Raw genomic sequence first — 23,798 nt, 5'->3', positions numbered from 1 at the left:
TCAATGGTTACAGGGCGAAAGCGGGAGAATGGAGTTGAGAAACTTATCAACCACGATTGAATGGTGGAGCAGACTTGACGGGCTGAATGGCATAATTTTTGCTCCTATGTCTTATGGTCTTGTTGACCTACATGGGATCCACTTCGTCATCAGTACTAAAGTTACTTTGTAATTCCAGATCTTTCAAAACGTTATTGTATTCAAATTCCACCAACTTCCATGATGAGGTATGAATCTTTGATCCCAGGGCATTAGCCTGGACCACTGGATTATTAGTTCAATGCCATTATCACTACAACATGACGTCCCTCTACTGAAGTCTGTTTAATGCACATTCTAATGTTCTGAAACTGTGCCTTTGCAAATCGTTCTCCTAGTTTTCCCAGTTTGTAGGTTATTATGACTTTCGCTCCTGTGCTACAATGTCGTTGCTTAGTTTCCAAGATTGTGTGTATCCTTCAGGCTTACAATGTATGATCATTTGGAATGAAAGTTGAAAATATTGCATGAAACCTGTTGAATCATGCTTATACTGACAAGGTCCACTCTCAGCATCAAGACACGCTCTCCTTTCTAGGAGAGAAAAAACACAAAAGAAAATGTATACTTTGCATTCACATTAAGTATGGCGTTCGATGTTTAATTTTAGAATAAGTTGCACAGAAATTTCCAAGTTTGTGTGTGGTCAAGTCCTGATGTTTATTGTCTAATTTTCCTACAACATTGGTAATTCAACATTAGACTGTACATTGAAAGCCACGTTTGACCATGAAATTGCCGTCTTTGTATACTACAGTACCCATCGAACACCACAGAAAATAAGACATAAAACATAGGAGCAGAATTTAGGCTATTCAGCCCATCAAATCTACTGCACCACTCAAGCTGATACATTTCTCCCACTTTCTCCCTTTAACCCTTGATCCCCATGATATTTAAAAACTTTTCCATCTCAGTCTTAAATGGACTTAATGACCTGGCCTCCACAGCCTTCTGTGGCAATGAATTCACCACTCTCTGGCTGAGGAAGTTTCTCCTTATCTCTGTTCTAAAAGGTCTTCCCTTTATTCTAAGGCTGTGCCCTTGGGTCCTTTCCTACCAATGGAAGCATATTCCTAATATCTACTCTGTCCAGGCCATTCAGTGTTCTGTATGCTTCAATTAGATCCCATCTTATCCTTGCTGAAAATGTGTTGCTGGAAAAGCGCAGCAGGTCAGGCAGCATCTTTTTTTTTAGAGCTTCTTCAAGGAAGGCATCCTTGCAAGACGATTCGCAGTAGGTTAAAATCTTCGAGGAGAAAGTAAAGTCTGCAGATGCTGGTGATCAGAGCTGAAAATGTGTTGCTGGAAAAGCGCAGCAGGTCAGGCGGCAACTGGTCAGTCAGGATGCTGCCTGACTTCCCATCTTATCCTTCTCAACTCCATCGAGTATAAACCCAGAGTCCTCAAACCTTCCTCATATGTTAAGCTTTTTAATCCTGGCACCATTCTTGTGAACTTTCTCTGACCACGTTCCAGTGTCAGTACATCCTTCCTGAGATATGACGCCCAAAATTGCGCACAATACTCCAAGTGTGGTCTGACCATAGGCTGGTGTTTATTCTATCAAGGGTAGGTAAGCTTTTGTCTTTAGTGGAGCGATGTCTTAATTACTGCCAAATTAATGATTTCGAGATGCCTGTGTTGGACTGGGGTGTACAAAGTTTAAAAAAAATCACACAACACCAGGTTATAGTCCAACAGGTTTAATTGGAAGCACACTAGCTTTCGGAGCAACGCTCCTTCATCAGGTGATAGTGGAGGGCTTGATCATAACACAGAATTTATAGCAAAAATTTACAGTGTGATGTAACTGAAATTATACATTGAAAAATTGATTGTCTGTTAAGCCTTTCACCTGTTAGAATGCAGTGATAGTTTCACTCTTTCATGTGTAAATCATAAAACTTTTTTATTAAAAAGTTGCATTCTCTGGTTAGCTGTTAACAGTGGTGATAGCTAGACAATATGTTGAAGGTGTTGGCCCCCTGTGTTCTCTGTCTATGTCATGATGTTTAGATTGATTCTAATCTAACAAGTGAGATAACGGAGTTTTACATAAATTCATGCAGTTTTTGAGCAAAGTAAAATGTAACCCTGCAAGTACAAATTCACCCAACAAAATATGTGTGCATGTGGGTCTTTGTCTGTCTGTCTGTCTGTCTGTGTGTGTGTGTGTGTGTGTGTGTGTGTGTGTGTAGTGAGTGCAGAGTGTCTTAAGTCTGTGAGGGGGTGCGTGTGGGAGTGCGCGGGTGTTTGTGTGCGTAGTGCAATGGTGGTCACCTGTAATGTGACATGAACCCAAGGTCCCGGTTGAGGCCCTCCCTATGGGTACCGAACTTGGCTACCAGCCTATACTCGGCCACTTTCCTCTGCTGCCTGTCCTGAAGTCCACCATGGAGGATGGTCACCCAAAGGTCAGAGGCTGATTGTCCTGGACCACTGAAGTGTTCCCCACACACACACACTACACATATACACACATACACTTTCTCACACTCACAACCCCCAACACATACAGACACACACAGTCAGACAAAGACCCACATGCAAACATATATTTTGTGGGGTGAATTTGTGCTTTCAGGGTTACATTGTACTTTGCTCAAAAACTACATGCATTCATGTAGACGCCTGAGCTCAAAAACTGCATGAATTCATGTAAAACTCCGTTATCCCACTTTTTAGATTAGAATCAATCTAAACATCATGACATGGACAGAGAACACAGGGGGCCAACACCTTCAACGTATTGTCTAGCTATCACCCATTGTTAACAGCTAACCCAAGAATGCAACACTTTTTAAAAAAGGTTTTATGATTTACACATGAAAGAAGTGAAACTATGACTGCATTCTAACAGGTGAAAGGCTTCACAGACAATCAATTTTTCAATGTATAATTTCAGTTACATCACACTGTAAATTTTTGCTATAAATTCTGTGTTACAATCGAGCCTTCCACTATCACCTGATGGAGTGTCGCTCCGAAAGCTAGTGTGCTTCCAATTAAACCTGTTAGACTATAACCTGGTGTTGTGTGATATTTTAACTTTGCCAAATAATGATCTTAGTTAAAAACCTGAAATTTTAATTGTCAAATTAAATGTCACTTACCACCCAAATGTAATTATTTTCTTTTTGGTTTCCCGTCTGCTCTCCCTCCCTCTGTCTTTCTCTTCCTTTATGCTACTTTCGGTCTACGATTTTATACTTGAGTGAATACAGTATACTAAATCACATTTTTGGTTTAGCTTCTGCATTGTATAAAGTTTTTTTTTCAATGGGGTTGAAGAGTCATGCAGTTGCTTTCCAATGTGTATATGGTTACAGCTAAACATCATAACACCACGTTATAGTCCAACAGGTTTATTTGGAAGTACTAGCTTTCGGAGCGCTGCTTCTTCATTAGGTAGCTGTGGTGCAGGATCATAAGACACATGATTTATAGCAAAAGATCAGTGTCATGCAACTGATACGAAATATTGAACAAACCTAGATTGCTGTTAAGTCTTTCATCTTTTAGAATGGGTTGCAGGTTTTGGTTCATTAATATGATAAATGGTTATAGAGGACGTTGCACTGGAAAGGCTCTCTGAATACCATAAATTGACAATTCAAAAGCCTGTACAGAGTCTATTTAAGCTTAAAGTCTGATCAACAAGCACCAGTCTTCACCACTCTTTGTAAAATCCAGTCATTAGTATTTCACAACCAATTTATACTCCATTTATCACATGTAATCTGTAAAGACAGGATAGAATCTATTCATTTCATCCTTTGAAAATTATTTGAAATAGTATTTTTTTTCTTAAGATGTGAGCCTTGCTGATGAGGCCAGCATTTATTACCTATCTTTGATTGCTTTGAACAAGAGGTCGTGAGCTGCTTTCATGAACTGCTACAGTCCATGCTGGGCTGCCCATAAGATCACCTATATTGCTGTGAGGAAGGGAGCTCCAAGACTTTGACTCAATAACAGTGTAAGACCAGTAATATTATTCAACGTAAGGATGCTGTGTGACTTCTGAGAGGGAAATTCTATTTTATTGAGGTTAGGAACGCTACAAAAACAGGGTTCCCTCTGACTGACAAAGTAAAAAAGCCTTGCTTTGACTTAATTAAAATTAAAATGGAGATTAAATCTGAGGATGTTCCCATGTGTTTGCTGCCCTTGTTCTCTGCAGAGTTGTTAAGTGGAATTGAAGGAGTTTTGGTAACTTGTTTCAGCACATCTTGTTGATGTACACACTGCTGCTACCGTGCAGTGGTGATGGATGGGATTCAGTGTCCATTGGACATTTTACTCCTGATCATCTCAAAGTTGTCAATTTTTCCATTCACTGTAACACGGAAATAAAAGCAGTGAAGGATTATTTTCACTATTTGTTGAAACACTTACAAGAAACATAGATGAACATCGTCAGAAAAAAAACTGTAGGAGCAATTTCAACATTTAATTTAACATTTAAGATGTGATTTTTTTTGCCACTAGTCTTTAACTGGCATTATTATGTCAGTTAGGTATTTTGAAATGAAGGATATTGGGAAAATAGAAGCAAAATTAGATTTGAGTAAATTTAACAATGGTACCCAAGCTTGGTTTGCGTTAGGTGGGGCATTAAATGAAAATGGAAATATCAAACTTGAACCTAGCCAACTTTAATTTTAACAGAGATGGAGCAAAGTTCAATATTTCATTATTGTCATGAGGTTATGTGCCCTCAGATTTAATCTCCATTTTAATTTTAATTAAGTCAAAGCAAGGCTTTTTTACTTTGTCAGTCAGAGGGAACCCTGTTTTTGTAGCGTTTCTAACCTCAATAGAATACAATTTCCCTCTCTGCCTCCAAACAAATGATGACTGACATATATTTACTTGACTGAAGACCGCTTAAACTATAATATCTAATGTTCTATTAAAAAATGATGTAGTTTAACATTCTGGATATATAGATAAATCACCTCCCGAGTGTAGGTATTTTTCTTATTAACTGTATGTAAATTATTTGTATTTGTGTTTTGTTCAATTTTCATATCCATTTAAAAATTAAGTGCAACTTTGGATCTATATATGAAATTATTTTGAAATCCATTGAATATACAGATTGGCATGTAATCCTGCATCTGTATAAGATTAGAGCTGAGCCACATTTGGAGTATTCTGTGCAGATCTGGTCACCGCACCAAAGAAAGGAGATAGAAGTTTTGGAGAATGTAGGTTAGATTATTAGATTGGATTACTTAGTGTGGAAACAGGCCCTTTAGCCCAACAAGTCCACGCTGACCCTCCAAAGAGGAACTCACCCTACATTTACCCCTTCACCTAACACTACAGGCGATTTAACATGGCCAATTCACTTAACTTGCACGTTTTGGACTATGGGAGGAAACCGGAGCACCCGGAGGAAACTCACGCAGACACTGGGAGAATGTGCAAACTCTGCAAAGACAATTGCCTGAGGCGGGAATTGAACCCGGCTAACCACTGTGCCACCATGCCACCAATGTGTACCAAAGAGATTTATCAGCATGCTGCCTTGTTTGGAGTGTATGATTCATAAGGAGAGGTTGGAGAAACTTGGATTGTTTTCACTAGAGAGTTGCAGGCTGAGGGGTGACCTGATAGAAGTATATAAAATTCGGAGAGGTAGGGTATTTAGACTTTTTCCCAGGTGGAAATGTCAAATACTAGAAGCGTAGATTTAAAGTGAGTGGGGGACATTTAAAGGAGCTGTGCAAGGCACGTCTTTTGCACAGAGCGCGGGCGGTGCCAGAGGAGGTGGTCGAAACAGTAGTGCTTAAGAGGCATTTCAGACAGATATGTGAACAAGTGGGGAATAGAGGGATGTGGACTACAAGCAGACAAGTGAGATTAGTTTAGAATGGCAACATGGTTGATACTGTTCTATGTTCTATGAACGATCATGCATTTTCTATTAACATCTTGGCCTCAACATTTTGTTTTTCGTGGTGCTGTTAAACTGTAGTTTATGATCAAGTCTGAGCGAGCAAAACAACCTGTGCCAAATCGCTGACAAATAGATAAAATAGCTGACCTGACAAAGTTATACAACTTATTTCACTTCTCAGTCATACAATGGCTTCAGTGAAATTTGCTATGAAATAAGGCAGACTATTAAGTTTGATTTCTGCTCTAATATTTTTTACACTATTTTCTGACTTTTAGTCAAGATGGCATTATTTGAGAATTGATATACATTTCCCACTAAAAATAATTAATTTGCCACTTAAAACTGGAATCATTTCAACCAGAATAGATGAGCATTCATGTGAGTTCCAACAATCAGCAACATTTTAAATTGTTTCAAGTGGCATTGAACCAGTGAACCAGTTCATAATCTGCAGCATTGTAGAAATGTACAGTTCCATGCAAAGTTATATTTAACCGCAAATTTATATTGATTTAACAATATGTGAAGACCAGAGAACAAATTGTATGTGGTGCATGTGTATCTGTCAGCTGTGACTTTGCCCATTTTCATCGTGTCAACCGACTTGTGGCTAATAAATCTTATACATTGTCTCTTAATGCGTTACCAATATATAAAGCAAATATTTTTTTCTAAACAAACTGCTTAGGTTTTAGCTACATGGCAACTTGAATTTATATTGTAGTTTTTAATGTAGCAACCTTTCCAAGACACTTCACAAGAGTTTTATCATATTAGAGAGTAGTGACAGCTCAAGTCCCAAGCCAATTGGTTCTTTGATAGTTGGAATGTTTCAACATCTGGACCACAAAAAGAGACTTTAGGACAACTGACTACAGCAGTAGGTTTCAGACAGTATCTAAAAGTAGAAAAGGGAGAGCAATTTGGGGAAGGAATTTCAGCTCCTAGGTAGCTGAAAGCTCAACTGGCAATTGTGGAGCAATTTAAAACCAGGGATATGCAAGATGCCAGGTTTGGACAAGTGCCAATTTCTCAGAGACTTGTAAAACAAGAGTTTGCAGGGTTTCAGAGGAGTGAAATCATCAGAGGTATTTGGGGGAAAAAGGATGAGAGTTTTAAAATTTGTGATGCTTAACTGAAAGTCTGCATACATCAGTGAATGCAATGTGATGAATGAATGGACTGTACAAGTTAGGATATTAGCAGTAAAAATTTAGAGGAGCTTAGCTATATAGAGAGAGGAACATGACTTTGAAATCCTGATGATTCTACCCAGAATAAATAGGAATTCCATATCAGTGTCACTTGTGTATTAATATTAAGAAGAAATAAAATTTCTGCTGTATGAAATAAGTTAATACAATAATTTGTACAGAGATTACGTATTTCGTGAAGGCATTGTGGGACTTCACCAAGGATTCTCTGTTCCTCACTTAGTGCAATCTGTCCATTAGCTTTTTAACAAGAGAACAAAAATGTTGTCATAGTAGAAGAAGTATTTTACTATTTTGCGATGTTTTGAATATATTACACTGTTGCATTTATTAATATTTAAATATTTATGTCCTAATATTAGAGGTGTCTAATTTAAAATTCTGCCATTCAACATAAGGAGGATTCTGGGTAATCCAAGATGGAGGATGGAAAAATATTGTCTGTGTAAGAGCTGCTCCCTTTTTATTTTGAGGTATTTTACATGTTGGAGGTGATTTCCTCAAATTTCAGGAGCAACAATTACTGTCTTTTATACTTTTGCATTATTTTGGAACTTCAGGGCAAAAAAGATGAAAACAACGGCACCTTCAAAAGAAGGAAGACAGACAATAGGTAGCGACCACACAGTCAGTGAGAGGGAGAGAGGAAGAAACCTACACTGCTAGCTGATACAGCAGTGAATCTGTGCTGTTACTGCCTTTGCTGTTTGAGTTCATGTATCTCTGGTCATCGGAGTGCATCTAGGAAAAATGAACAAACAGCGAAGTTACAGTTGACTTGGAGGAACCTGTATGAGAGAGCTCGCAGCATAGGAACAGATAAGTGCATTGTTTTGAACATGTAACCTTGCTGTAAGTTACAGTAGTGAGTGGAGTGGGTTCTTTCCTGATTATATGTTTTATTAAAATTTACCTCATGATTACATTTTTAAATATAAACCATAAGTACTAAGTTAGCCTAGAGCACTTCATTTTAGAGCAAAAGACGGTGCTATTTTCTGGGTCTGTAGATTGTGAAAGAGCAAAAATGGCCTTTAGAAGAATGATATGCTCTTCCTGTTGGATGTGAGAGTTTAGAGAGAGTATACATATTACTGAGGGTTATGTCGGCAGAGAGTGTTTTTTGTTGCAAATCCTATCAGATTGCATGAATCGGTTGGAACGGCAGCTACAGGAAATGAGGAATTTACAAGAGCTGTGATAGATGGCAGTTATAGGAAGGGAGAAAAGGTGCAGATACGGTCAGGTAGATGGGTTAACTCCACGAAAGGTAGGAGGGGTAAGCAGGTAGTGCGGGAATCTTCTGTGGCTATCCCCATTTCAAACAAGTATGCTATTTTGGAAAATATAGGGGGTGATGGATTCTCGGGGGGATGTAGCACGAACAGCCAAGTTTCTGGTATCGAGACTGGCTTTAATGTAATGAGGGTACGTCAGATTCCAAGGGATCTATTGTGTTAGGGGACTCTGTAGTTTGAGGCACAGACGGACATTTCTGTGACCAGCAGTGTAAAATCAGGATGGTGTGTTGCCTCCCAGGTGCCAGGATCAAGGGTGTCTCAGAGAAGGTGTAGAATGTTCTCAAGTGGGAGAGGGGCCAGCAGGAAGTCATTGGACACATTGGAACTAGCGGCATAGGAAGGGAAAAGGATGAGATTCTGAAAGGAGAATAAAGAAAGTTAGGCAGGAATTTTAAAAAAAAAGAGGTCCTTGAGGGTAGTAATATCTGGATTACTCCTGGTGCTGCAGGCTATTAAGGGTAGGAATAAGACGATAGAGCAGATGAATGTGTGGCTGAGGAGCTGGTGTATGGGAGAAGGATTCATATTTTTGGATCATTGGAATCTCTTCTGGGGTAGAAGTGAGCTGTACAAGAAGGATGGATTGCACCTGAATATACTGGCAGGGAGAATTGCTAGAGCTGCTCAGGGAGGATTTAAACTAATAAGGTTGGGATGTGGGACCCAGGGAGATGGTGACGAAAGAGATCAGTCTGAGACTGGTACAGTTGGGAAAAGGAGCAGGTCAAACAGTCAGGGCAGACAGGAACAAAGTAGAGAACAAGATATGACTAAGTTAAGCATTTATTTCAATGCAAGAGCCTAAAAGAGAAGGTGGATGAACTCAGGGCATAGTGAGGAACATCGGACTGGGATATCATAGCAATTATAGGAACATGGCTCAGGGATGGACAGGACTGGCAGCTTAATGTTCCAGGATACAACTGCTACAGATGGATAGAAAGGGGGCATGAGAGGAGGGGGTAGTGGCGTTTTTGATAAGGAACAGCATTACTGCTGTACTGAGGAAGGATCTTTCTGGGAATACATCTGGGGAATTTATTTGGGTGGAACTGAGAAATAAGGAAAGGGTGACCACCTTATTGGGATTGTATTACAGACTCCCTAATAGTCAGAAGGAAATTGAGAAACAAACTTGTAAGGAGATCTCAGTTACCTGCAAGAATAATAGGATGGTTATGGTAGGGGATTTTAATTTTCCAAACATAGACTGGCACTGCCATAGTGTTAAAGGTTTAGATGGAGAGGAATTTGTTCAATGCGTACAAGACAATTTTCTGATTCAGTATGTGGATGTACCTACTAGAGAAGGTACAAAACTTGACCTACTCTTGGGAAATAAGGCAGGGCAGGTGACTGAGGTGTCAGCGGGGAGGTACTTTGGGGCCAGCGACCATAGTTCTATTATTTTTAAAATGATGATGTAAAAAGATAGACCGGATCTAAAAGTTGAAGTTCTAAATTGACAGTATTAGGCAAGAACTTTCAAAAGATTTTGGGGGCAGATGTTCGCAGGTAAAGGGACGGCTGGAAAATGAGAAGCCTTCAGAAATGAGATAATGAGAGTCCAGCAACAGTATATTCCTGTTGGGGTGAAAGCAAAGGCTGGTTGGTGGAAGGAATGTTGGATGACTAGAGAAATTAATGCTTTGCTTAAGGAAAAGGAGGTATAGACAGGAGCGATCGAGCTAATCCTTACATTATAGAGGCAGTAGGAGTATATTTAAGAAGGAAATCAGGACAGCAAAAGGGGACATGAGATAGCTTTGGCAAATAGGGTTTAGGAGAATCCAAAGGGATTTTATAGATGTGAAAGGGTAGCTAAGGAGAGAATACGGTCCCTCAAAGATCAGCGTGGCAGCTTATGCATTGAGCCACAGGAGATGGGGGAAATACTAAACGAGTATTTTGTTGCAGTGTTTACTGTGGACAAGGACATGGAAGATATAGAATGTGGGGAAATAGATCGTGACATCTTCAAAAATGTCTGTGTTATAAAGGAGGAAGTGCTGGATTCCTTGAAGTGCATAAAAGTGGATAAATCCTCAGGACCCGATCAGGTGTACCCTAGAACTCTGTGGTGAGCTAGGGAAGTGATTGCTGGGCTCCTTGCTGAGATATTTGTATCATCAATAGTCACAGGTGAGATGCCTTGAGTTGGCTAGCATGGTGCTACTATTTAAGAAAGGTGGTAAGGAAAATCCAGGAAATTATAGACTGCGGAGCCTGACATTGGTGGTGGGCAAGTTGTTGGAGGGAATCCTGAGGGACAGGATGTACATATATGTGGAGTGGAAAAGCAAGGACTGATTAGGGATAGTCAACATGGCTTTGTGCTTGGGAAATCATGTCTCACGAACTTGATTGAGTTTTTTTGAAGAAGTAACAAAGAGGATTCAGGGCAGAGCGGTAGACGTGATCTATGTGGAATTCAGTAAGGCTTTTGACAAGGTTCCTCATGGGTGACTGGTTAGCAAGGTTAGATCTCATGGAATACAGGGAGAATTAGCTATTTGGACACAACTGGCTCATAGGTAGAAGATAGAGGGCTGCTTTTCAGACTGGAGGCCTGTGATCTGTGGTGTGCCACAAGGTTTGGTGCTGGGTCCATGCTTTCCTTCATTTATATAAATGATTTGGATGTGAAGGTAGAAGGTATAGTTAGTAAGTTTGCAGATGACCCCAAAATTGGAGGTGTAGTGGGCAGCGAAGAAGGTTACTTCCGATTACAAGGGATCTTGATCAAATGGGCCAATGAGCTGAGGAGTGGCAGATGGAGTTTACTTTAGATAAATGTGAGGTGCTGCTTTTGGAAAATCAAATCTTCACAGGACTTAATGATAAACTCCTAGGGAGTGTTGCTGAATAAAGAGACCTTGGAGTGCAGGTTCATAGCTCCTTGAAAGTGGAGTCGCAGGTAGATAGGATAGTGAAGAAGGCATTTGGTATGCTATCCTTTATTGGCCAGAGGATTGAATATAGGAGTTGGGAGGTCATGTTGCAGCTGTACAGGACATTGTTTAGGCCACTTTTGGAATATTGCATGCAATTCTGGTCTCCTTCTTCTCAGAAGGATGTTGTGAAAGTTGAGAGGGTTCAGAAAAGATTTACAAGGATGTTGCTGAGGTCAGAGGATTTGAGCTATAGGGAGAGGTTGAATAGGCTGGGACATGTTTTCCCTGGAATGTCGCAAGCTGAGGGGTGGCCTTTATATAAAATGTTGAAGAACATGGATGGATAAATAGACAAGGTATTTTTCCTGGGGTGGGGGAGTCCGGAACTAGAGGGCAAAGGTTTAGGGTGAGAGGGGAAAAATTTTAACGGGACCTGAGAGTGTTTTGCATGTATGGTATGAGCTGCCAGAGGAAGTGGTGGAGGCTGGTATAATTACAGCATTTAAAAGGCATCTGAATGGGTATACAAATAGAAAGGATTTAGAGGGATATTGGCCAAGTGCTGGCAAATGGGACTAGATTTGGTTAGGATATCTGGTCGGCATGGACTAGTTGGACAGAAGGGCCTGTTTCCGTACTGTACATCTCTATGACTGTAACATGGAAGGTTGCATTCTGCAGGTCACGAGTTAATTGCTCCTGAGCAAGGTCTAAGTAGGGTTTTGACAATTACTTTGAGTGTTTGTCAGACAAAGAAGATAGGGATTGAGCCATTCGTATTTTCTGCTCTTGATTGCTAGTCATACCTTTTACTAGAAAGTGCACATCTGTAGATATTGGATGAGAACAGGGTCAGGATGTAATAAGATGATCCCGTTGGTCAAACAGCGTGGCAATATTCATTGCGTGTTCCCATTCTTAAAAAGTGACAGTAACATTAAATTACCTTTCTTTCCATGATGGCAAGAATACACCTGTTAATTAGGAAACTACAAACGTTGTGTTTTGCATTATCTCTCTCAGCAGCCCTGTTGTTGATTAAAAATGGATCTACCAAATCACATTTTAAGTAATGAGATGTTTTAAAACCTCTATCAAATGTTTTCAGATGTGAACCTAGCATTTTTTAATGATCTGTATTATAACAACAACTGAAATTTGCCTTTACTTATATTGTGTTCTTTGAATTATGTAGTTTTGCTATTGAGCAAAATATAGTACTTCATCCTTCTGTAAGTAAGAGCATTTATGTGACTATAATAAATCATGATCATATTTTGTTTAATTTAATAACTTTTTTAATGGTTTACAAAATGGAATTAGATAAGCTCCTGCAGAGAAAACAGCAGAGGTTCTGGGAAGTAAGTCTGGATAAATTATTTTTGTGAAGTTCTATGTGCTTGACAAGCCAAATGTAACCCCCTTTTTGTGATATATTTATTCAATGATTATTTATCACTAAGAAACTCTGCATCTCTAGGTTGAGCAACCCCTTGCTTCCTGTGCCAAATATTATATTTGCGTGTCATTGTGGATCAGTATTTTTAATTTGAATGTTCAGAACAATCTTAACCAAAATAGGTCAAAAATATGAAAACTCTGTTATATTGCCAGAATATTGCTGAAGGTTTTTTTTATTTGCACTCATCAGGACAAACACCAGAATGCCAAATTTCAAACAATCTGAACTTGTGCTATAGACTAAAGGGATGCTATTTAGTTTGCATTGACTCTGAAGAAGACACTGTCATGATGAAAATAACAGAAAATTGTGGCTCCCCCAAGCTTACTAGTAGTTCAAAATGTGTATAGCATGAACATATTTCTTTGTTCATAGGGAAGGAGGCTACATATGTCTGATTGTATATCATTTCTAGTAAGAGCCAATGAATTAAATTATGTGCTTGACTAGTTATCTTAAAATGATTTGAAGAGTGTGGTGCTGGAAAACCACAGCTGGTCAGGCAGCATCCAAGAGCAGGAGAATTGATGTTTCGAGCATAAGCTCTTCATCAGAAACGTTGACTTCCCCTGCTCCTCGGAGGCTGCCTGACCGGCTGTGCGGTTCCAGTACCACACTCTTCAACTCTGATCTCCAGCATCTGCAGTGCTTACTTTCTCGTATTTTAAATTAATTATTAGGGTAACTATCAGCACACTCAGAACTGTTCAGCAAGTGAGACAAATTATGGGATCACATCTAATAGAAGACTTCCGGGTTTGTGTTTTGCAAGCATGACCCTAACTGAAAGCTAAATTCTCCCAGCTGTTGCACTCCAACTTCTGTGCAGAAAAAGGAAATTTAGAGTTTTAAGTTTTGAGGTTTGATAAAGAAATGCACAACTATACAAAACTAATAGCACCTAATGTTTGTAAGTATTGTCACTGTTTTGTAGCCCTATTTCTGATGTTCAAAATTTAGGTTTGTTGTATTACTAGTAAAGTTTACGTAAGCTCAAATATCTTCAGTTGAGAAGTTAGCACAAGCACAGGTACAAGTACTCTGATTTCATTCTGTGCTGTAGTTTCTCTGGTCAGATGCTGTTGATATTTTTGTGAAAGTAATTTTTTAAATGAAAATAACCTTAAAATAATTGTAGATTACCAGTAGTCATGGTCAGTTTGTGAGCTGAAGAAATTTGGTTTTGAATCAAGGAAATCTCTCAGTTGCTACTTTCTGGCTTTTCTCTGTGATTTATCAAAGGAATTTCTTTTGTTTAAAGGTTCCGTTGATGAAATGGAGGAAGGCGAGGAGAATCTAACTGATGACAACAATATGTCTGAAAGGGAAGCAGCAGCTTCAGTCCACGATGAATCAGCAGACTGTGATACATCAAGTTCTTTTTATAGTGAAGGTAATTTGATGCTGCTGTTATCAATTTTATCTAATTTTTTTTTACAATTGAGACATTAAGCTAGAACTTCTGCGATCCCACTGTCCAAAATACTGCCCTATTTTATGACCCGAAGCTACATACAGTGTAACAGTTTGTAAATGTAAACCAATGACCTTTTGAATTCCTGTCCCCTTGCTGGAGATTCAGCTCTCCAACCTGCATGGCCTCCTGCTCAATACGTCGACACCGCTTTTCACAGTTCCTCCCAGAATGTCTATTTATTATGAATGTGCTTTTTTTAAAACAAAATAAAATGTTGAATGCTGTGTATGAATTAAGTGTACTTATTTGGAGGGCATAATATGTTTTGATTGTGTTAGGAAGTAATAAAGAGAAAACAAATGGAGGGCAAGCTAGGAAATATTTGGTGATTCAAATATGGTAATAGTACGGTATATTGACACAGATGATACTTGACTATCTACATTTAATGTCAGCAAATAGCTGACAAAAGGTTTTCTTTTGCTGGCCAAAATTTCTTGTTAGTCGTAACATTTTCACACTGATTTTGGTGTCAACCTGTAACTGTGAAGCATCAAATGCTTGTGGATTGCCAATGAAACAATTTGATGTTTTGAACATAAATTATTCAGGGAATTCATATTGCATAGATCTGTCTGATATTCCATGTCCACAGTAAACATTGCAAGTTTCAAAATTGTATTTGTTGTTTCCACCTCCAAATCGCTAACACTTTGTGGCGTATCTAGAGTTGTAGAATCATGCAGCATAGAAACAGGTCCTTCAGCCCACCATGTCTATACCAACTAAGAACTACCAAACTACACTAGACCCATTTAATTGCACTACATCCATAGCCCATCCCCTGGCATTTTAAGTACTCTTTCAGATGCTGCTTAAATGTTGTGAGTGAAACTGCCTCCACCACCCTCTCAGGCAACATCTTCCATATTTCAACTACCCACTGGATTTGTATTCTCTGATCTCCTCTAAACCAGTTCTCCTTAGGTTAAACTTTTGGCCTTTGGTCTTAGACAGCACACCATATGGAAATGATTCCCATGACCTGCCTTGTCAATGCCCCTCAATTTTGTATACCTTAATCAGACCCCCTCTCAGCCTCCTCTGCTGCAGGGAAAACTGACCAAGCCCATCCAGTGTTTCCCCATAACTGAGACTGGTGAATCCCCTTTGCATTCTCTCCAGTGTAACCGTGTCCTTCCAAAACTGAAGAAGTTTAAAAGAAAGGGTATTAAAATGCTAATTTCTAAACCATTAACTATAATGGCTGTTTTAATATATTTCAAATAGAATTTTAAAACCTTGATGTTTATAAGGAGCAAAAACAGAAATTGCATACAAAACTTAGCAGGTCCGGCAGCATTTGTGGGAAGAAGGAGTTAATGTTTTGAGTCCAGTGACTCTTCTTCACATGCTCCGATAGAGTCAGTGGACTCAAAATGTTAACTCTGTTTTCGCTTGACAGATGCTACCAGACCTGCTGAATTCAACCTGCAATTTAAGCTTTTCTTTCACATCTCCAGCATCTTCACTTCTTTGTTTTATTTTAGTATTTATAAGGAGCTTATCTGAACATTAAATTTGTCTAGAAGAGACTTTAGAATAATAAATTTGTGAATGCCTGGTGTCAAATGAATATTATGGTAACTCTATGACATAGCTGTTGTTCAGTGATGATAAGCATTTTTACAAGTTATAGATTTGTGAAAGGCAAGTCATGTCTGACAAATGAAAGTTACTTATTCAATGTCAACACAATTTCATATGCTATTCGGAGAAGGAAACCTGTCCTTCCTTACTCTAGCCTTGACGTATCCTTGCATTATGGAATTCAAGATAGAATGTTAATTGCCCTCTAATATTATCTGGCAACCCAATCAATTGTTTCAAGCTGCTATATTTTTTTTAAAAAATAAGAAATATTTAAATAGGGCATACTGTGGCTTGGGTATCAAATTCCAATATGAATGTCACCCAGGTGACTCTGTAAAATCACCCTTACCAAGATTTGTAGAATGATGGTGAAATTGGGAGAGGTATAGAACAGAGATGTTGAGTGACAAACTGTCATAATCATACACTCTCTTTCTCAGTTTCCTTGACTTTTTGTTCGTAAGGGGAACAGTACCACAACTATTTGAATTCCTTTGCATTTACTTTGCACCATACAGTCTCTGGCATCAGGTCAAACATTGACAAAGCAACTTCTAACTTACTACCATCCACTTTCCTCCCTTAATTGTTAAATTAGTAATCTTTCATGTTAAACTTCACATGAAGAAAGCATTGACAATAACAAGAGCACATGTAGTTTTGAGTTGGGGCTCTGTAACATCTAGGGCAAAGAGTAGCTTGGTTCTGCTACTACAGACTGAGCTGAGTTGAATTCTAAGGGACATTGATAACCAATTTGAACTTGGGAACAGATGGTGAGAGCCAACATAAAGGAATAGGCTACTTGATCACATTCTCACCAGTCTATCTGTCTAGCTAAATCGAAACCCTTGAATTAAAAGGCAGTATCTGTGTAGACACAAAATTAGATGAGAGACAAAATCAGAGTGTCATGTTGGATAGTCATTTCTTTCAGAAGGGGAGTGGTCCATAGTGTGCAGTGATATTTCCAAATGGGTTGCTGTTGGGACCTCTGTCTTAAGTACATTAAGGCATGGCAAAGATCTGGGTGTACAGTGTATAACTTCAAGTTTTCAGGGACCATAAAACCAGAAAATGCAACACATGGTAAGGAAGATTTTGATATACTGCTAAACTGGGTAGACTCATGGCAGATGAACTTTAATGCAAGTGAGTGTAACGGACTTCACTTTGCTAGGGAATATGAAGCACTGCAGTCTCAACTGAACAATACAGTTTTAACAGGAAACCAGGAATTGAGAGATTTTGAGATGGATGTACATAGATCTTTGAAGATGGCAAATGAGAAAGCTGTTTAAAAAGGCAGGAGTACCTAGTTTCTAAATAAAGGCACAGAGTTCATAGAAAGAGATATTCAAAACTAAGATTTTTGACTGAGTGAAATGATGGTTGGAAGTCCTAGTGCATTGTAGCATAGAAGGACGCCATTGTCTGATCTCCAGCTGGCTCACTATAGAGACATTTTAAAAAATTCAAGACTTTCAAAGGATGTTAGATGAACACGAGGGAAATATGTTTGCAGTTGTCAAGTATAGAATAGAGGAATGGGACTCATTGAGTTCTTTCCTGTACCCCATCACACAAGGCATCGCTGACTGGGTTAGCATTTTTTGCCCTTCTCTAATTGCCTTGAGAAGGTGGTTTGTGAGCTGTTGCCTTGAACTGCAGCAGTGCAAGTAAGTAGTCCTGCAATACTAAGAGGGAGGGAATTGCAGGATTTTGACCTGGTGCCACTGAAGGTACAGTGATATATTTCCAAGTCAGGATGGTGAGTGACTTGGAGGAGAACTTGGTCATGTTCCCATGTATTTGCTCCCTTTGTCTTTCTTGGTGATAGTGGTTGTGGGTTTGGAAGATCCTCTGCTTAGAATCTTTGGTGAATTTCTGCAGTGCATTTTCTAAATAATACACACTGCTACTGCCGAGCATCGGTGGAGGAGGGAGTGGATTTTAATTGATATGCTGCTAAGGAGGCTGCTTTGTTTTGGACAGTGCCAAGCTTCTTGACTGTTATTGGAGCTACATTCATCCAGGTAATTGAGGATTATTCCATCACCCTCTTGACATGAGCCTTATAGGTAGTGGGCAGGCTCTGGGGAGTCAGGAGATGAGTTATTCACTGCAGGACTCTGAGCCTCTGAGCACCCCTAGGGCTCATATGTTGCAGTGGTACAATTGTTACCCAGGTGCCAGACAACTGGATTCAAGCCTCACTGTTTGCAGAGGTGTTATTACTTGGCTGAACAGACTGATTTGAAAAAAAGATCTGGAAACATGATTGGAAGCTGTGAATAGCTAAGATGGGGTACAGGAAAGAACTCAATGAGTCCCATTCCTCTACTCTATTCTTGACAGCTGCAAATATATTTCCCTCGTGTTCATCTAACTCCCTTTGAAAGTCTTGACTGTATCTGATTCCACCACCCACAACTGTGATTGTCACCAAAAGAAAATGGAGAAATTAGAATAATTTGTACACACTGGGTTTATGTAATGTATTAATTGTCTTTCAATTATTTGGTTGGTGAGGTGGAAAAAGATCCATTCTCCTACCTAAAGTGGGTGCTTTTCAGAGTCAACAGATAGGTATGAGTATTTCATAACCTCAAGCAAGTCTGTTAATTCCAGTGAATTGTTTTTGAAAGTACTTGTAAAGTGCCTTGGAAAAAATTACAGGTGTTAATCTCAAGGCAAAAGCAGATATTGGTGCCATTAATGGAAGACTAACTGATACGCCGTTGAAGTGAGTTAGTGATAATACTGGTGAAATTGCTGTAAGTGGATCAATTTCTCCCCCTCAAGTCATGTTGGCTCTTTATACCTTTAATTCATAATGTTTTATCAGAATTCCTGTCATAAGAAATATAAATTTCCGTCACTATGCGCACTGAACAAATGTTAATCACTTGATAATCTTGATAAGAGGCTGTCTTTTCTGAAAAAAGTTATTTCACTTTAATATGTACTTTCTTGCATTAGCTTCTGGAAAATTCTTGTACATACATTTTCAAGTGTGTAGTTGAGCATTTTCATCCAGGTTTCAAGATTGTTATTAAAATCTTGACAATTTAAGACTCATCACCTTTGTTTATGGGGGAATTAGTTGGCAGGAGGTTTGGTTGAAATGGCACTTAATTGCCTTGGAACCTGCATTGGATAGATTTCAGACTTGAAATTACGAAGATATATGTAACTACTTGTAAAATCATAGAATTTTGGAATTTTGCTTTAAATGGTTAAAAATCATCTATTATACCAATCTATAAAGCAGATCTGCTTTATGAACCGAATTAAGTTTCTCCATTGTTGCATTGCCTAAGAACTCCATTTATGGGCTAGCTCTCAATGACTGTAGAGTACAGAAAAAAACGCAATGTCTGTTTTTGTGCTAGCATTATAGAGAATTCTTGAGGAAATTCTTGTATTGAAGAAGAAACTCATTTCAAATTGTGAAATTCCACTGCTGTCCTTTTAGCCTTGTATTGGATAGTTTCTATCATAGCTTCTTGCTGGAATAATTGAGTTTTATTTAGATGCCTTTCTCAATTGTTCCAATTGGTCATAGAGAAGTACAGCACGGAAACAGACCCTTTGGTCCAACTTGTCCTTGCCGAGCAGATATCCCAATCTAATCTAGTCCCATTTGCCAGCACTTGGCCCATATCCCTCTAACCCCTTCCTATTCATATACTCATCCAGATGCCTTTTAAATGTTGCAATTGTACCAACCTCCACCACTTCCTCTGGCAGCTCATTCCATACACCCACCACCCTCTGCGGGAAGAAAGTGCCCCTTAGGTCCCTTTTATATCTTTCCCCTCTCACAGTAAACCTATGCCCTCTAGTTCAGGAATCCACCATTCCAGAGAAAAGACCTTGTCTATTTATCCAATCCATGCCCCTCATGATTTTATAAACCTCTGAGGTTACCCCTCAGCCTTTGACGCTGTAGGGAAAAACAGTCCTAATCTATTCAACCACTCCCTATAGCTCAAATCCTCCAACTCAGGCAACATCCTTGTAAATCTTTTCTGAACCCTTTCAAGTTTCACAACATCCTTCCAATAGGAAAGAGACCAGAATTGCACGCAGTATTCCAACAGTGACCTAACCAATGCCCTGTACAGCCGCAACATGACCTCCCAACTCCTATGCTCAACGCTCTGCCCAACAAGGAAAGCATACCAAATGCCTTCTTCACTACCCTATTTACCTGGGACTCTACTTTCAAGGAGCTTTGAACCTGCACTTCAAGATCGCTTTGTTCAGCAACACTCCCCAAGACCTTACCATTACGAGTATAAGTCCCGCTAAGATTTGATTTTCCAAAATGCAGCTCCTCACAATTATCTAAACTAAACTCCATCTATCCCTCCTCAGCCCATTGGCCCATCTGATCAAGATCCCGTTGTAATCTGAGGTAACCTTCTTCACTGTCAACTGCACCTCCAATTTTGCACACCAGTCCGCAAAGTAATGAGCATCTGACCCTCAAATTGTTGTTAACCTAAAGAGATCTTTGAATGGTCTGTTCATATTAAGTTGACAGGCCTGTCTTGAAACAACATTAGAACCTGTTGGCATTGTCTTGAATACTTCGTTGAAAGAATAAGATGCTGTTTGAAACCAAAGCTACAAGAAAGAGGTCCCTGATCAGAATGATGCTTTAAAAATTATTCGTTGTGCAAGTTTAAAGTTATTAAAGTTGTCTCATGTGGCTATATTGATACAGTTTATACAAGTACTTGTGTTAACCTTGGTTTCAGCAGGATCATTTCTTCCCAGCAGCAACAGTCTATAATTCAGATTTTGTTGTCAACATGTTCTTTATGCTGCACACACTGGACTCCGTCTGTTTCAGTTTGGGTGCTTGAGGTTTTTTTTAAACTGTTTCTGCTAACAATTTCAAGTCTGCTTATTTAGAGGGAAAAGGTGGAGGAGGACATATTTCCTTCTGGCACTTGTATATTGTTATGATTGCTGTAAAGACTGACAACTTTTAAGAAGAGAATTGAACTCCCAGTGACTGGCTCAAAGGATCGCTTGACAATGTTTCATGTTTTAAGACTTCTGTTGTAGCATCTACATCAACAAAGTATTACTTACTGGACAACTCATGCCTACACAAAACTAAAGGAAAGATTTGACTTTAACTTCCTAGAGCAACCAAAGACTCCATGCAAACACTTATGTTGCCCCACACTCTCTGCTGAATTAGCTTTTGCAGCAACCTGTTCAAAATTATTTGTCGCTTCCAACAGGTTCACTTGTCTTTACCCAGTGTCCATTACGTTTGTGTACTTCGATCTTTGGAGATTCCTGAATTGGTTTTCAGAAGCAATATCTACTCTGGAAATGAATCCTCACCAGGACAAATCTTCCACTGTCTTTAAACTTGTTGAGAGGTATTGTTGCTATAAATGTTGGTACATTATAGAGAACAGCTTTTTCTCCAGCTGTCTATTGTTTACCCCAAACTCCATCTAAGGCACACAATATCTTTCCACGGTCTCTACATCTGTAAGTCTGCACAAAGCCAAGCCTCCTTCAGGTGTGAAAGCTGCCACTTGAGTTTCAACAGGATTTAATCTGGGCCCCTGATCACCATGACAATTTTGGTTTAATGCTAAGCAGAGCTAGTCAGAGGTCACGTACTCCATTTTAGTTTGAATTAAAAGAGGCAGTTTGAAACATCATCATCGCACATCTTGTTCTTAGGATATTGAAAGTTTATGAACAAGATCAGTTCAACATCTGAATCGCATCAGATTGTATTATACGGTGCTACTGGATTTAATGGTAAATAATGGATTTATAGTACAAAATGAATTGCTGCCCTTACTAAATGTATACCTAAGTACTCTGGATTTAGGGTTGTGAGATCAATATTGAACTTCACTGATTCAATAAATTGGCAAGTTTAACATTTTGACTAATTGCATGATAAGTTTTTTTCCAGCAGGAGTCTAGATAGGTGGCAATCACTCATCACTGATTTAAAAAAAACATGTATTATTGAAGTAAGAATATTTGTTTACCATAATCTTTTAATACTGACTCAATTCATCTCAATCATACCTCATCCACAAAGATATCCAAGCCTCGGGTTAATATTATGAGCTGCCACCTATTGTGTTGTGTCAAGAATGTTCTTCCAATTGCTCTAATTTCTTAGCTCCACTTGTAGGAACATATTAAAAACACATTTTTTGTTCCAACTTTGTTTTGCTTTTCAGAGTAGTGGCTAGTGTATACAAAATATTGAATTGTTCTCTTTTTTTTAGAGTCTTTATAAATCAGCTTACTGTCAGATGGAGGATGAAACACCATTATTAATGTTAAGCCCATTTTCAGTTACATTAATATTATTGCACCTGCTTATCACTCAACTGTGTCAACAAGTGGAATGAAACAGAAGTTTTCTAAAAGTAATAATTGCAATCTGTTACATTACCCATCTGCACTCATTTAAGGAATATTTTAAATTAGTGTTTATGTGAATGCATTTCAGCAGATTTGAAGCCTATCTGAACCAAAGCAACTTTAAGTCAGTTTTTGGTCATAATTTCACGATAGTACTCCGAGGAAAAGCACTGACTCAAAAACCACTCATTTTACACTGGTTCATATTTCTATTACTTAAAACTTAAAACTTAAAATAAATATAAGCTACGTAACTAATAAATGATGTGATGGAGATGGTGAATTTCTTTTGGTTTGTACAATTTTGTCCCATATTTGGAAATTTGGCACTAAAGATAAGATAGTTGAAGGGAAGAAACTCCCAGGAAATTGATTTTGTGAACATTTCTACATAATCTTTTTTTAAAAAGCGTTTTGACCTGTATTCTTAAGCAGTAGATTAGGGGAGAAACATACAACAGCAAGTCTGTACTTGACTCTTTGATTTCATCCTTTTAATAACTGCATTGCATGTATTAGCAAAATGCTTATTGAACTAATACAGAATTTGGACCACTGGAGCACCATAAGTGCCTAGGCGACAGGAAGGCATGGCACCAAGCCAGGGAGGAGGAATGTATAACTTGACTCGAGTCAGAGTTCTAAACCCCCGAAGGGTTTTAAAAGTGGAATAAACAAATTCCTTGCTGTAAATGCCATTAAATCACTCAATGATCAAATAAAAGCAAAATATCGAGGATGCTAAAATTCTGGAATAGAAATTACTGGAGAAACTCAGTTGGTCTAGCAGCATCTGTAGGGAGAGAAAAACAGTTAGTTTTAAGTCAGATAGAGTCCTATAGATGTACAGCATGAAAGCAGACCCTTCGGTCCAACCCGTCCACGCCGACCCAATCTAGTGCCAGCTGCCAGCACCTGGTCCATATCCCTCCAAATCCTTCCTATTCATATACCCATCCAAATGCATCTTAAATGTTGCAATTGTACCAGCCTCCACCACTTCCTCTGGCAGCTCATTCCATACATGTACCACCCTCTGCGTGAAAAAGTTGCCCCTTAGGTCTCTTTTATATCTTTCCCCTCTCATCCTAAACCTATGCCCTATAGTTCTGGACTCCCCGACCCCAGGGAATAGACTTTGTCTATTTACCCTATCTGTGCCCCTTATAATTTTATAAACCTCTATAAGGTCTCCCCTCAGCCTCCGATGCTCCAGAGAAAACAGCCGCAGCCTGTTCAGCCTCTCCCTATAGCTCAACCCTGGCAACATCCTTGTCAATCTTGTCTGAATTCTTTCAAGTTTTATAACATCTTTCCGATAGGAAGGAAACCAGAATTACACGCAATATTCCAACAGTGGCCTAACCAATGTCTTGTACAGGCACAACTTGACCTCCGAACCCCTGTACTCAATACTCTGACCAATTAAAGAAAGTATACCAAACGCAGCCTTCACTATCCCATCTACCTGCGGCTCC

At 39.0% G+C, this 23,798-nt stretch overlaps 1 protein-coding gene across 3 annotated transcripts in view; it reads left to right on the top strand.

Moving 5' to 3' along the window:
* zfpm1 (zinc finger protein, FOG family member 1) overlaps nt 1-23,798 on the top strand; it is a 269,811-nt gene that overhangs the window by 60,298 nt on the left and 185,715 nt on the right. For all 3 annotated transcript variants that reach the window (XM_060838057.1, XM_060838058.1, XM_060838056.1), the window contains exon 2: nt 14,086-14,217. In XM_060838057.1, the coding sequence (XP_060694040.1) occupies nt 14,100-14,217 (118 nt within the window). In that variant the 5' untranslated portion in view covers nt 14,086-14,099. The remainder of the gene's footprint in view (nt 1-14,085; nt 14,218-23,798) is intronic.

Source organism: Hemiscyllium ocellatum, chromosome 17, assembly GCF_020745735.1.
Source record: "Hemiscyllium ocellatum isolate sHemOce1 chromosome 17, sHemOce1.pat.X.cur, whole genome shotgun sequence".
Classification (NCBI taxonomy): domain Eukaryota; kingdom Metazoa; phylum Chordata; class Chondrichthyes; order Orectolobiformes; family Hemiscylliidae; genus Hemiscyllium; species Hemiscyllium ocellatum.
Note: the sequence above shows the minus strand (reverse complement) of the source record. Positions and strands in the feature narration are given on the sequence as shown.